General features: G+C 28.4%; 1 protein-coding gene across 1 annotated transcript; it reads right to left on the bottom strand.

The window, feature by feature from the left end:
* Positions 1-6,925: 6,925 nt before the first annotated feature.
* On the bottom strand, positions 6,926-12,551 carry LOC101266449 (protein indeterminate-domain 12). The gene is made up of 3 exons (XM_004247152.5): positions 11,942-12,551; positions 10,500-10,896; positions 6,926-8,135 (listed from the first exon to the last, which is right to left on the bottom strand). Exons 1-3 carry the CDS (start codon positions 12,120-12,122, stop codon positions 7,193-7,195), a joined length of 1,521 nt encoding a protein of 506 aa, XP_004247200.1. The 5' UTR covers positions 12,123-12,551; the 3' UTR covers positions 6,926-7,192.
* Positions 12,552-12,962: the final 411 nt, after the last annotated feature.

The raw sequence follows: 12,962 nt of genomic DNA, 5'->3' as shown, positions 1-12,962 counted from the left end.
AGTTGAATAACTTTTTTTTTATAACAAAATAGTTTAATAATTTCGCGGTGCGATAAATTAACTATGTAAAAGACCTATGTATGACCTAGTATGGAGATAAAATTCATGATTTCAACTAGCAAATACAACTGATCATGTACCAAATTATCTTATGTATATGGTTTGACAAAATAAATAACACACTTAATTATTATTCTTTTGTCCTTTCTAAAATTGGAAGTCGAACTTTTTATAATTTGAATGTGGTAAATCTTACAGAAAAAATGTAAAGTTGATGGTAAACCCAAAAGTATAAGCAGCATGCGGAGTACAAATGCTTTTCCTCTCTTGCCAAAAGGCCATATTACTCCGGATATAAATTTGAGATTTAGATATTTTTTAGTAAAGATTATTAAGTTTTATAATGTTAAGAGTTATAATTAATTATATTTTATTTTTATTCTTTTCTAAATTATAAAAGATTTCTTAAAACTATAGAATTCCAGAGACGTTAGGTAACTTGCGGATACATAGCTCAGTGTATCCGATAGGAGAGGGATACAGATATATCCGAGAGAAAATTGATGTATTCAAAGGGGATATGGATGTATCAGAGAAGAAATTTTTGTAATTTTGTTTTTTGAAATGATAGGAAATTTTAGAAAGTATGATATTGTAAGTTTTGTACTTACGTGATGTTTCCTATTTTTTGTTTATTAGATTTTAAACAAATATTTATATATTAATAATTTTTATTTATTACAAAGTTCAAAGAGAGCTTATAGATATCAAAGGTTGATTTCACAACTTATGTAATTAAATGTTTGTTTTCTCGAGATTTAGTGATTATGAAGTACCCTTTTAGCAGGGGTAGAGGTAGGATAATACTTATTTGCAGTCAGTATTTACACTAAAAAAATAGTAATTTAAATAAATTAGGTTTTGAATTCTGAATATATATTAATTAAATTATGATCTAAAAATAACAATGCACCCAAGATATATATATAGAGATGTAAATAAAAAAATTTCTCGAGGACAATACCGTATATATTCTCGACCCATTTTCAGTCAAAGTTAAGAGAAACAAACTTATTACACATTTGGACATGATTTTAAAGTTGAAATTTCAATATAAGTAATTTGAGTTTTTAAATTATATCTTATTTTATATAATTATGAAAACCTCCTAATTTGTAAAAACTAAGAAATTTTCTTCAATACTTAAAATTGCTAAATAAGTAAATCATAATGCATTAAAAGGGTATTGGTATATCTTAAGACACCAAATTAATAAATTATATCTCTTTTAATGTTCTTTTATAAACTAATTTCTGGACAAGTGCTTTCTATGTGTGTTTCAAGATATATTAGAATGACTAAAATGCAATGAAACATATAGCATGTAAACAACAGGTAATAAATAATATAATGCAAAAATTATAAATAAAATCTTTAATAATATAACCATAAAATACCAATGAGGGGCACATTCTAATGTTTCAAATTAATTCTTTTTAAGCAATCTACTATAACTTTTGAACTTTGGTTAATAGTTAACAAACTTTCAATAAAGTCACAAATGGCTAATTTGAGCTCAAATAAGTATTTAGACTTACGGCAATGAAGCATTTGAAGAAAGCTAAATTAAGAAGTCTAATAGAGAAGAAAAAAATACACAAAAAATAGAGAAGGAATAAAATACAATGTATACATGCTTCATAAGGCTTTGATCGATAATAATATACATGAAAAAATAAATACAAAATTAGTACATAATATTTTGAGTTCTTATAGACTCTTCCTCTCATACTCTATCAAAATTCAAGAGTCTTCTTCATGATATACGTCGATAAATTATTTGAACATACATCAATTCAAAAATATCTCAATTTTTAAAAAGTAGCTTATCGATTATGAAATGAAATCTAAATGAAATAGCATATTAAAAGAGAAGTAAACATAAATTGTAAACAAACAAGATATCTAGCAAAATCACGCATGAATAATCAATAAAGCTACAAAAATCTCAATAAGAAGAACATATTAATAAAAGAAGTAAAATAATGTATATTATGATAATCCACGAGATAATATAATATGAATAAGAAAAAATGACATTCTACATGGCAAAATACAATATACAAATATAAGATTTCAAATAAATTCAAGAATTCATAAAACAACAAATCAGTTGAAAAAATAGTCATCTAAAATGATAATGATGAAAGTAGGATACACAATATCACTATTGAAATCTTATATAATATTATTATTTTTAAACAAAAAAAAAACATAAATAGTACTTGAAAATCGCCAAAATAATCTCATCAAAAGAAAGTAATTGGTGAACAAAAAATATTCCTCCACTAGTTAGAGATTTATATAAAAGAGGTCGACGAGCCTCACCATTTAGTTTTTGAAAAAAATAATATTTATAGAAATTATGAATGAAAACTATAATTTTACCTCTACAATTGATAGTAAGATAGAAAATTAGAGACTATTAATGTCATTAACTCATGAGTATTATTAATAATTAAAAGAGAAGATGAAAAGTTGAAGAATTTGTATATTAATGAAATAATCATGATCTTAGACATGGGGGAGATGGAGGGTTGTTCTTTTTACTAATCAATTTAATATAATTTAATTTAATCATAATAATTATAGATAGAGAATAATTATTAATTAAATTATTCAGACATTAAAAATCTCGGAGAAAGAGAATATATAGATTATAGAGAATAGATATTATTAAATTAGATATTTTAATTAGAAATTAACATAAAGAAGTGCAAAAGTCATCAACATTTTAATTAAAATGAACAAACTAATATTTGAATTAAATAGTTAAATATTTTATAATATTTTAATTTATAGCAAGGATAAAATCGTAATTTAACTTTTAATTTTTTTATTTCCACTTATAATAATATATGATATATTTTTGTAATTATATGGTATTACAAACTTACATATATAAATAATATAAAGATTTACTTATCCAATAAATCAACAATAGTAATAACTAGCCATTCTTTGACAAAATTTTATCACAATACGGGATAAGCTCTTTATGTCAAGCATGATTCTTTTAAAAAAAGAAGTTAAATTATATTATTTTTTTTTGGTAAAATATGAACATATGAATTAAACTTTTTATTCATAAAAAAATTGAAATTATAATTTGAAAAGAATTTAAGATTCAGAGTGTGTTTGGTATGAAAGAGGATATTTTCTGGAAAATGTTTTTCAATTTTCTCATGTTTGGTTGGGACAAAAGTTTTGGAAAATATTTTCCAAATCAACTTATTTTCCTCAAAATTAAGGAAAATGACTTCCCTTAAAAAATTAAGGAAATTTTTTTCCAAAACACTCCTCCAATTTCAAATTACATTTTTTTTTGGAAAAAAAATTAATTTTTTAAAAATATTTTCAATTTCTAAATTTTATTTCTTCACCCGATCCTTGACCCCCCACTCCACTGGCAAGCCCCCCCCCCCCCCCTCCTCAAAAATTTAATTTTGCTTTTTAAAAATATTTTCACCTTCAAATATTAATTTTTAAACTCCTATCCCCCTCCGCCTCGGACATGCCCCCACTCCCCCCCCAACCAGCCCCCGACCCACCCCCAACGCCCCAAAAGAAATAATTTTATTTTTAAAAAATACTATTAACTTCAAATTTTTATTTTTTCACTCCAAACCCCTCCGCCAACCCATTTACCCCCTCCCCTACCACCCCAAAAACATTATAATTTTGTTTTTAAAAAATATTTTCAATTTCATAAATTATTTTTTACTCTAGTAAAAATAAAAGATGTCTCTTAAAAATATTTTTCATTCATAAATCAAACACTAAAAATTATTTACGAAAAATATTTTCTACTCATTAACCAAACATGAGAAAATAAGTCAAAGTCTACTTATTTTCCAAAAAAACATTTTCTAAAAAAACATTTTCCGCAAAAAACATTTTCCTCCGTACCAAACACACCCTTAAATTCCTGATTTGAGGTTGAAGCTTTCATAAACAAACACTAGTTTAAAATCAAAACTCCAAATCCTACTTCGATCCAATGGCCAAATGCCTACTTATCCTAACCGATCTCACACTAATGAAGAGATTTCATCTTTCCAATGATTCAAACTTATTTTAATTCGCTCAAATATATAATGTATTATATAAGAAATGAAAAAAAAAGATATATATTTTTTTAAGAGTGGTTGTCAAGATAACAAGCACCTTTCAATTAATTTAACTCATTTTTTTTTCTATTTTATCGTGTTTGTTGCTTAATGTTTTTGAAAATTTGTAAAAGAATTTTTTTTTAAATAAAAAAAATTAAACATTCAATATTATCGTTTTTTACTTTCCTACTATTGTAGCATATGATGAAATTATTATAATTGTTGTTTTATCCCAAAAATATGGGATATATAGCGTAGTAGCAGTAATTGATATTTGGTCAAATATGGAATTTATTGGCCCTACTTACAGTAAATCCTAAAATTGCATGTACTTTTTTTTTTTTGGCCATCCAAAATTGCATTAATCTAAACAGGAAAAAAAGATTTATACCCTCTGCTTAAAATGGCTATACTCCAAAAAATTGAACTGTATATTCAAAGAAAGAAAGTAGGGTTGTATATCAATTGGTTTGATTCGGTTTTACGTATTATCTGTTTGATTTATCGGTTTTTGATTTTTAAATATGTCAAACCAAAACCCAAATCAATAAGAGATTTTTTTATTGATTTTTGATTTATCGATTTTAGTCCTTAATGGTTCGGTTTTTGATTTAATCAATAAGAAGATACTTATAAAATAATAATATGACTTCTCTAATAAATTTGACGCAACAACACAAGAATGTAATTAAAAAACTATACAAGTGTAACACGAAAAGAAATGAAAAGGAATAGGGTTCTTACTTTAAATTTTGACGTTTTGTATAATGTGAAGTTGTGGACTTTTTAGTTCCCTTTGAAGTGTGAATGGAAGGTTAAAGGATAAAGATAGTATCTAATAAAGTATTGAAAAAAATATAAAATATTAATGTACAAATAAATATAGTAAATTACTTGGCTTGAAGGGTTATCCGTTCATCCAATATCCCAATATTAAAAACCAATATCGAACCGATAATCCGATGATTTTTTTTAAAATAAAACTATTAAAAACTCGTTAATTCAATAATCCAATAATAATAAATTAACAACACCTTTCTTGATTAGCAACAAAATAAATTAAAGAGTAATTCAATTAAAAATAAGTTTTTTTCCTTCTATGAGAACACAATTTAAAATAAAACAATCAAATTTCAAGGTTTAAATAACGATTGTATAAAAGACTATATATATATAGTCTTTTACACGCTTCAATATGACATTTGATATATTTTCTTTGTAAATATTGAATATCACATCAAATATCAAAAGGTTATGAAATAAATACTGTAATATTGATATTTCAATTAAAAAAATAATTTTAATATAGTATTTATTACTATCATACCACGTTCACATTTATCCCAACCATAAATACACTTTGACAACATTTGTACGGAAAAATTAGTTGCCTTTAGTTTCATTATGTATAAATGAAATTTGAAAATAGTTTTATCTTAGTAGAGATGGAAAAAAAGATTAATTTTAATAAATTTTTTACCCGACATACAAGAAAATAAAACATAGCATAATAGCAAGACAATGACAACAAAATAATAAATGAAACCATAGATAGTTATACACTTAAAAGAAAAGAAATAACATAATTATTAAATACTACTGCTAATAAGAAGTAGTAGAGAAAGTTAGTGGCCGTTTATTAACTTATTTTTAGGTGTTTTTAAGGTAAAATGAATTTTAAACAGTTTTGAAGTGTTTGAGTAAAGTTAAAAAATACTTATAAACACTTATTTTAAAGCCAAAATAACAAAAATAAGTCAAAAGTCAATCCGAACAAACCTTTAGTTCTCTACTTCTCCCCCATAAAGTGTGAGAATACTGGACTATCTAACATTTCTGATAAAGAAAGCATTTTTGATAAATCTTCATTTTCACAAATAAAAAAAGAAATCATAATATGATAGTAAAAAAATATGTAACGAGTGTAAGAACATATAGTAATGCACTTTAAAGAAAAGAAACAATATATATATACTTGCTAGATAATGGAGAACTACTAATAAAAAGAGTAGAAAAGGTTATTCCTCTAGTTTTTCTAATACAAAGCGTGAGAACACTCAATTACCTAACTCGGTTTCGATAAAAAAAATATTTTTAATGAACTTTCAAGTCAATAAACAAGGAAAAAATCAAAACATAACGGTAAAAATATGTGACAACAAGGTAACAAGTGATACTGCCCCTTGCATACATTAATGAGAACAATACAAAGAAAAAAAAAGGATAAAAGAGGGTTGAAAGCCCTCACAGCAATTAAAAAAAAAATATCTCCGATAAACCTTCGACTTTATTAATGGAAAAAGGAATCAAATGACAATAAAAGAATGAGCGAAAGAAAAGATAAGAATACACTTTAAAGAAAAGCAACAACATATACTTAACATATACTTACTATATATAATACTACTACTAAAAAGCGTAGAGGAAGTTATTCCTCTAATTTTTTCGAACATAAAGCGCGAAAACACTCGACTATTCAATCCTTTGATAAAAAAATATTTTTAATAAACTTTCAATAAACAAATAAGAAAAAAATCGAAATATGATACTATAACAACAAAATAATAAGTGAAATAACGTATAGTAAAAACACTTATAATAAGATGCGTAGAGGAAGTTTTCCCTCGACTTCTCCTGCACAAAATACAAAAATATTTAACTACTTAACCTTCGAACTTAATTTTCGCCCTCCATGCTTTCCTGTTCTGATAAAAAATGCAATTACGATAAACAAAAAACGAAAAGTAATAATATCCGGAAAAAAAAACTTAGATAATTTTTTAAAAGTACCATATCCATAGTAAAGGTGAAAAAACTAAAACAGAAAAAAAAAAGATTCAAAATGGTTCTTGCAAACTAAAAAAAAAAACACTAAAAGATCCTATTTTCATTGTTTTTTTTTTCTTTTTCTACTTTTTTTTTTGTTTTTTTTTGGTTGCAGCTTGTTGCTAGTCCCTTTCTTCCTCTGTTCCTGATAAAGATAACTCTGCAAATTCACCCATTCATAGCACCTTCTTTCATCAGCAATCTCCCCATGTTCCTGTTGTACTGTCAGCAGCAGCACCAGCTCCAGCTCCAGCACCAGCAAAACCAAAGCCCAATGGATGATGCTTCAACACCGAATTGTCACGCTCATAAAGTGTTTGTTGAAAGTCCTGCATTCTATTTCCACCATATGATAGCAGCAGCCCATTACCCACATTCCCATTCGTCGGCAGAACTTGCCCTCCACCACCACCACCACCAACACCACCAGCTGAGGAAGAAGAATCATCATGATCATGGTGATGATGATGATCTCCAGTCAAACCCAGGAAATCCCTAGTCAGATTGTCCCGTTTCTGCCAATTGCCTGGTATGTTTTCAGATCCGAAACTGAGAAAACCATTGGGTGTCACGTGAGTGAGAGTGCCTCTGTTTAGATGAGCCATGGTTGAGTTCACGTGATTCACAGTGGAGTTTGTTCCCATAGTAGTTGCTCTCTGGAGCAATGCGGTGGCGGCAAGCTGAGGGGATGGGATGGAGAAAGAACCCCTATGGAAAACTGGGTAATGCTGGTCATGGTAAAATGGAAGGGATGATGAAATTGGGAAGTGAATGGATTCAGTCTTGATTGGAACAGGGTGGGTGATTTGGTGGTGGTTTTCTTCATGGGTATGGTTTGGGTTCAAAGGAATTTGGGGTTCCCATGGGTTGAGGGAGATATGGGTTGTCACCCCAGTAGCAGCGGCGGAGATTGGCAGCTGTGGAGGAGGAGGGTTGGCGAAATGGCGCTGGTTGGCCGGGAAAGGGAAGACCGATGATTGGTCGAGATGGAAATTGGGTTCATCGGCGATGGCAGCTGAGTTAGCAATGGTGGAAGTAGCGGCGGCTCGATGCATGAGACCTGAGTTAGCTGAGAGCCTGGCACTTTCTTCAGCCAAAGCATCGCAAAATGCCCTGTGAGTCACAAAACTGTCCTTCCTGCCAAATCCATTTTGCAGTAACACAAACATTCAATACAACACCGTCTAACATATTCAATATAATTTCACCACGAAAAACAAAGAAAGCCAATATGTACAGAGTCTTATAGCTATAGATACACAACGGTTCCTCGATGCAAATAAGCACCATGGAAAACAGGAAAGGGCAATATGTACACAGTCTTATAGCCATCTCAGATGGATACCCGATTCAAATAGATATTTCAAAATCAATAAGAAGTGAAAAAACTAACACAACATCAAACATATTCAACTAATCGTAGAATGAAAAAATTATTTCACATAGATCCTCAATTCAAGTAAATTTATTAGAATTAGTAAGAAAAAAAGAAATACATTAAGGAAGAAACTAGCACAATATTCAATGATGTAATTCAAATTCATTATCTTTGACTCAAATAGATGAGTACACTAATACAGAGCCAAACTCATTAAATTTAAAGTCTGAATTTATCTTGAATGACAATGATATCGACTAGAGATTAAACTATTTGAAGGTAGACGTGAAGATTTGATTCATTAGTGTTCCTTACTAATTATTCGAAACATCAAAACAAATAGGATCAAGAATCATAGAGTCATCAACAAGATTAATAAATAAGCTTATCCTTTATGCATATACATCACTATTACTTCACTCCATTTTGCAAATAGAAAAAACTAAGCATGACATTCATTTAATTAGTATAGGATTCCCCCCATGAAATATATGCACCATAAATACTTTTTCTTGATTTACAAAAAAGATAAAAGGCTTTATCTTTGGGACACCAAACTAAAAAGATAGAATTGTGCATGCGTTATGGGAGATATGTCACAAAACTTTGATAAAAGGTAAAAAAAAAAAAATCACATAAAAATGGAGTCAAAATTAAAAGTATGTAATGATAGAATAATGGTTATGATTGTTGTGAGTAAGAGAGAAAAAAGGAGGGATAAAGACAAGACAGTTGACTGATGTTTTAACAATTGCATGCAAAAGCATAGCAAAAAAATACATTAAAAAATTGGCCAAGACATAACATATAGCCTCACCTAAAAAGTCTTTTTTTGAAATTTGAGCTCTCATGCACAACATGCACTAATCCACCCAACACACTTTTTAAAATTGGATTTAATTAATTCATACTATATATAGTAATATATAGTATAGGATAATGTATAAAAATTAAACTCTTTTTAATATATATACACTGATGCACACATGGGCAAATCTAGGGGTCGCGAAGGGCTCACTCAAGTCTCGGACACTATATATATTTTTTAAAAAATTACTGAAAATTCTGAATCTGTTACTGAATATATGAATTAATATACATTAATCAGTAGCTATGATGACTTCAGAAGTACACAGGGTATCTGCCAAGTGAATAATGATACCCTCCATTGAAAGTTTTGAAAAACAAGAAGAGTTTCAAGATTCTCGACCATAAGTCACAAGAAAGCATTCAATCTTTTTCTTGATTGTTTTTAGGATATCACTACAGTATTATCATATTTTATGGGGAAAAAAAAAACTTGAAACCCCACAAAACTCAGAGCTACCACACTCATACGTAAATCGCACAAAGTAAGTTTGATGTGATAAGCTCGATTAAAAAGGCATGGATGAAATTTTTTTTAACTCTGACTTTACTTATAGGATATCATTTGCTAGACCAATTATGACATTTTTACAAGTCAAAATTAAACGTTTTCCAAAAAAAGTAACGTAAAATCCTGATTTTTTTGGCATTTTAAATATTAAAAAAATAAAATCAAGTAAATCTAAACCCTTGGCATGTTTCAAGAAATATAGAGGAAAAAAATGTATTTAATTTTCCTTGTTAGATATATCCCTCTGTCAACAGTCAACAAGGACTATTTGTATTTATTTGTGTCCGTTTCTACACTAGCTACCTGCCACAACAAATTTTATTTTATTTTTTATTTTTTCAACCTAAAATTAAGAAAGAAAAGAAAAACATACACTCTATTCAGTGTTCACACTACTCTTGTGTAAAAACAGCCACAAAACAAAAACTAAGTACTCCAAATACAAACAAACACATCCCAACTCAGTATATGACATCACAAATTTTGTTAAAACAAAGAAAGATTTAGCCTTACACAAATACATCTAACATTTAACTCCTTTTCAAAAAATATAATCAAGTGACATAAGACATATACACACACAAAAAAATAAAATAAAAATACATGTAACATTTCATAGAAAGACAAAAATATTATCAAGCGACATAAGAAATATACATGCAACACTTCATAGAAAGTTCAAAAAATATTATCGATCGAGTAATATAACTTATGTCAGTATACATAAATTAAATCCGTGTGTTACCTGGCAAAGAGGGTACCACAGTCACATCTATACTCCTTTGTTCCACAAGTTTTAGAGTGAGCTTTCCAGTCAGATTGAACAGCATAAATCTTGGAACATTTGTCACATTTCCATTTTTTCTCACCATGTTTTCTACAAAAATGCTTCTTAATTCCAGTGAGATCACCAAGTGCCCTAGAAGGATGATGATGAACACATGTTGGCTCAGGGCAAACATAAGCTTTTTTCTTGTTTTCTTTGTTAGTCCTTTGCTTCAATTTCCATGGAAGATTGTGACCCCTCCTATGAAGTTGAAGATTTTGATCCCTTTGAAACCCTTTGTTACAAATCTCACAAACAAACCTATTTGTAGCCAAAAGAGTCTTTGGTGACAAAGCTACCACTTCAGCATCTGGATCTGTTACATATAACAAACAATCAACATTTAATTTAATTTGTATGAAACACACATAATTAAAAAAAAAATCAATCTAGGTTATGTATGTACAAACATTAAAATTTAGTGCACCTAACGCTGAAAATCATGAGATATCAAGATTTAAGTTACAATTGAGAAGTAAAATTAAAAAAATCAATCTAGGTTATGTATGTTAACATTTTTTTTGTGCACCTAGCGGTGAAAAATCATGAGATATCAAGATTTGAAATGCTAATCGATATTACAAAAGGAAAAAAAATAATCAATCTAAGGTTATGTATGATTTTTTTTCTATTTTTTACGCCGACCAGTAAAATTCAGATTTAAATCGCATCCGACCGAGACAAAAATGAAAAAAAAATCAACCTAGGCTATATGTATAATTTTTCATTTTTGCACATAGAGGTAAAAGATTATGAGATATCAAGATTTAAATTGCTCAAACAAAAAAAAAAGATAAATCAATCTAAGTTATGTGTATAATTCTTTTTTTTTTTCATCGACCGATGAAAAATCAAATTCAAATCGCGGCGGAGACAAAAATAAAAAAATCAATTTAGGTTATATATCATTTTTCATTTTTACACCTAGCGGCGCCGGAAAATCATGAGGTATCAAGATTTAAATCGCTCACGACACACACAAAAAAAACATCAATTGAGGTTATACATCATTTTTCATTTTTACACCTAACGGCCCCGGAAAATCATGAGGTACCAAGATTTAAATCGCCCACAACACACACACACACAAAAAAAATCAATCTAGGTTATGTATATACAAAAAATTCTTTTTTTCCATCTGCCGGCGAAAAATAGATTAAAATTTCAATCGCGATGAAAAAAAACAATAAATGATTCTTTTCCATCTATAGATGCTTCAATTAACAAAAAATGCAGTTACTCGACACTTGGGCTGATAACAGATACGACCGGCGAAACAATCGAGGTACATACAAATCGCGCCCAGAACCACCGTGATACACTAAAAAAAGGGGGGGAATGTAGATTAAATGTTAAAGTACCAGGATTTCCAGGGAGATTTCTCTTCTTCTTGATCTTCGGTGGTTGTTCGTGATGATTGTGATTCGAAACCATGTTTTGAGCCATAGAAGAAAAAACACTAGTTGATTCTTCAGAGAAAATAAAGCAACCGGTGTTCTGATGATATATTTGTTTGTTCCTTATATCTTCTTCATTATACATACTTATATACTAACAATTTTTTAATAAATACAAATCTAACACCTACTTTAGCTTGTAACAACCTTTGGTTTTTATTGAACCAAACAAAATTAATTCAGATACATATAATCCAAATTCTGGATAAAATTAACAGAACAACTAAGCATTAATTTTGTTTTGAAGTAAAACAAGTGGCACTCACAATTTACATTAAGCTAGTTGTAATTATAATTTCTTAGAGTAAAAAAAATAAAATAAAGCCAATAATAATAATTAAAAAAATAAAAAATAGAGATTAAAAATAAAAATAGAAAGAAGAAGAAATTAAAGAATTGTTTTGTGAAGTATGAAGATGATGATGATTCTCAAAAGTCACTATCTTATAACAATGGATACATAGTTTGTTCAGAGCAAAAATGTAAGGAAAGAGAAGAGAATATTGGACAATAGGTTTGGTTTATAAGTAGTACTTCTTGATATATAGCCTCTCTCTTTTTTTCGATTTACGTGGCGGTATTGGAGTGAATATGAATTTTTTCTCAACGAGAAAAGTTTTTAAAATTTATAGTTTAAATAAGTTATTAAAAAATATTTATGTATGATGTAATGATCTTATTAAGAGTAAAATAAATATTTAAAAATTTTGTTTCAATTTATTTGACGATATTTGATTGAATACATAAATATTTTTTAAAAGAATAATTTTTAAATTTTATAGGCTAAAATAAGTCATAGACATTTGTATATGCTGTAAAGTTAAAATAAATATCTAAAAGTTATTATGTCTTCTCTCTGTTTCAACATATTTTTTCTGCTTTTTTTTAGTCCATTTCGAAATTCTGTAATTTTAACTTTACATGT

The sequence above is a fragment of the Solanum lycopersicum genome, chromosome 9 (assembly GCF_036512215.1).
Source record: "Solanum lycopersicum chromosome 9, SLM_r2.1".
Taxonomy (NCBI): domain Eukaryota; kingdom Viridiplantae; phylum Streptophyta; class Magnoliopsida; order Solanales; family Solanaceae; genus Solanum; species Solanum lycopersicum.
The sequence above is the reverse complement of the archived record's forward strand: the minus strand, read 5'-3'. Positions and strand labels throughout refer to the sequence as shown.

Bases quoted from the DNA above. Each gene is read 5' to 3' on its own strand.
- LOC101266449 (XM_004247152.5), bottom strand. From the start codon at position 12,122: ATGTATAATGAAGAAGATATAAGGAACAAACAAATATATCATCAGAAC. The intron at 10,897-11,941 runs GTACTTTAACAT...TATATGTAACAG, and splicing joins AAATCTCCCTGGAAATCCTG to ATCCAGATGCTGAAGTGGTA. The intron at 8,136-10,499 runs GTAACACACGGA...TGGATTTGGCAG, and splicing joins TGTGGTACCCTCTTTGCCAG to GAAGGACAGTTTTGTGACTC.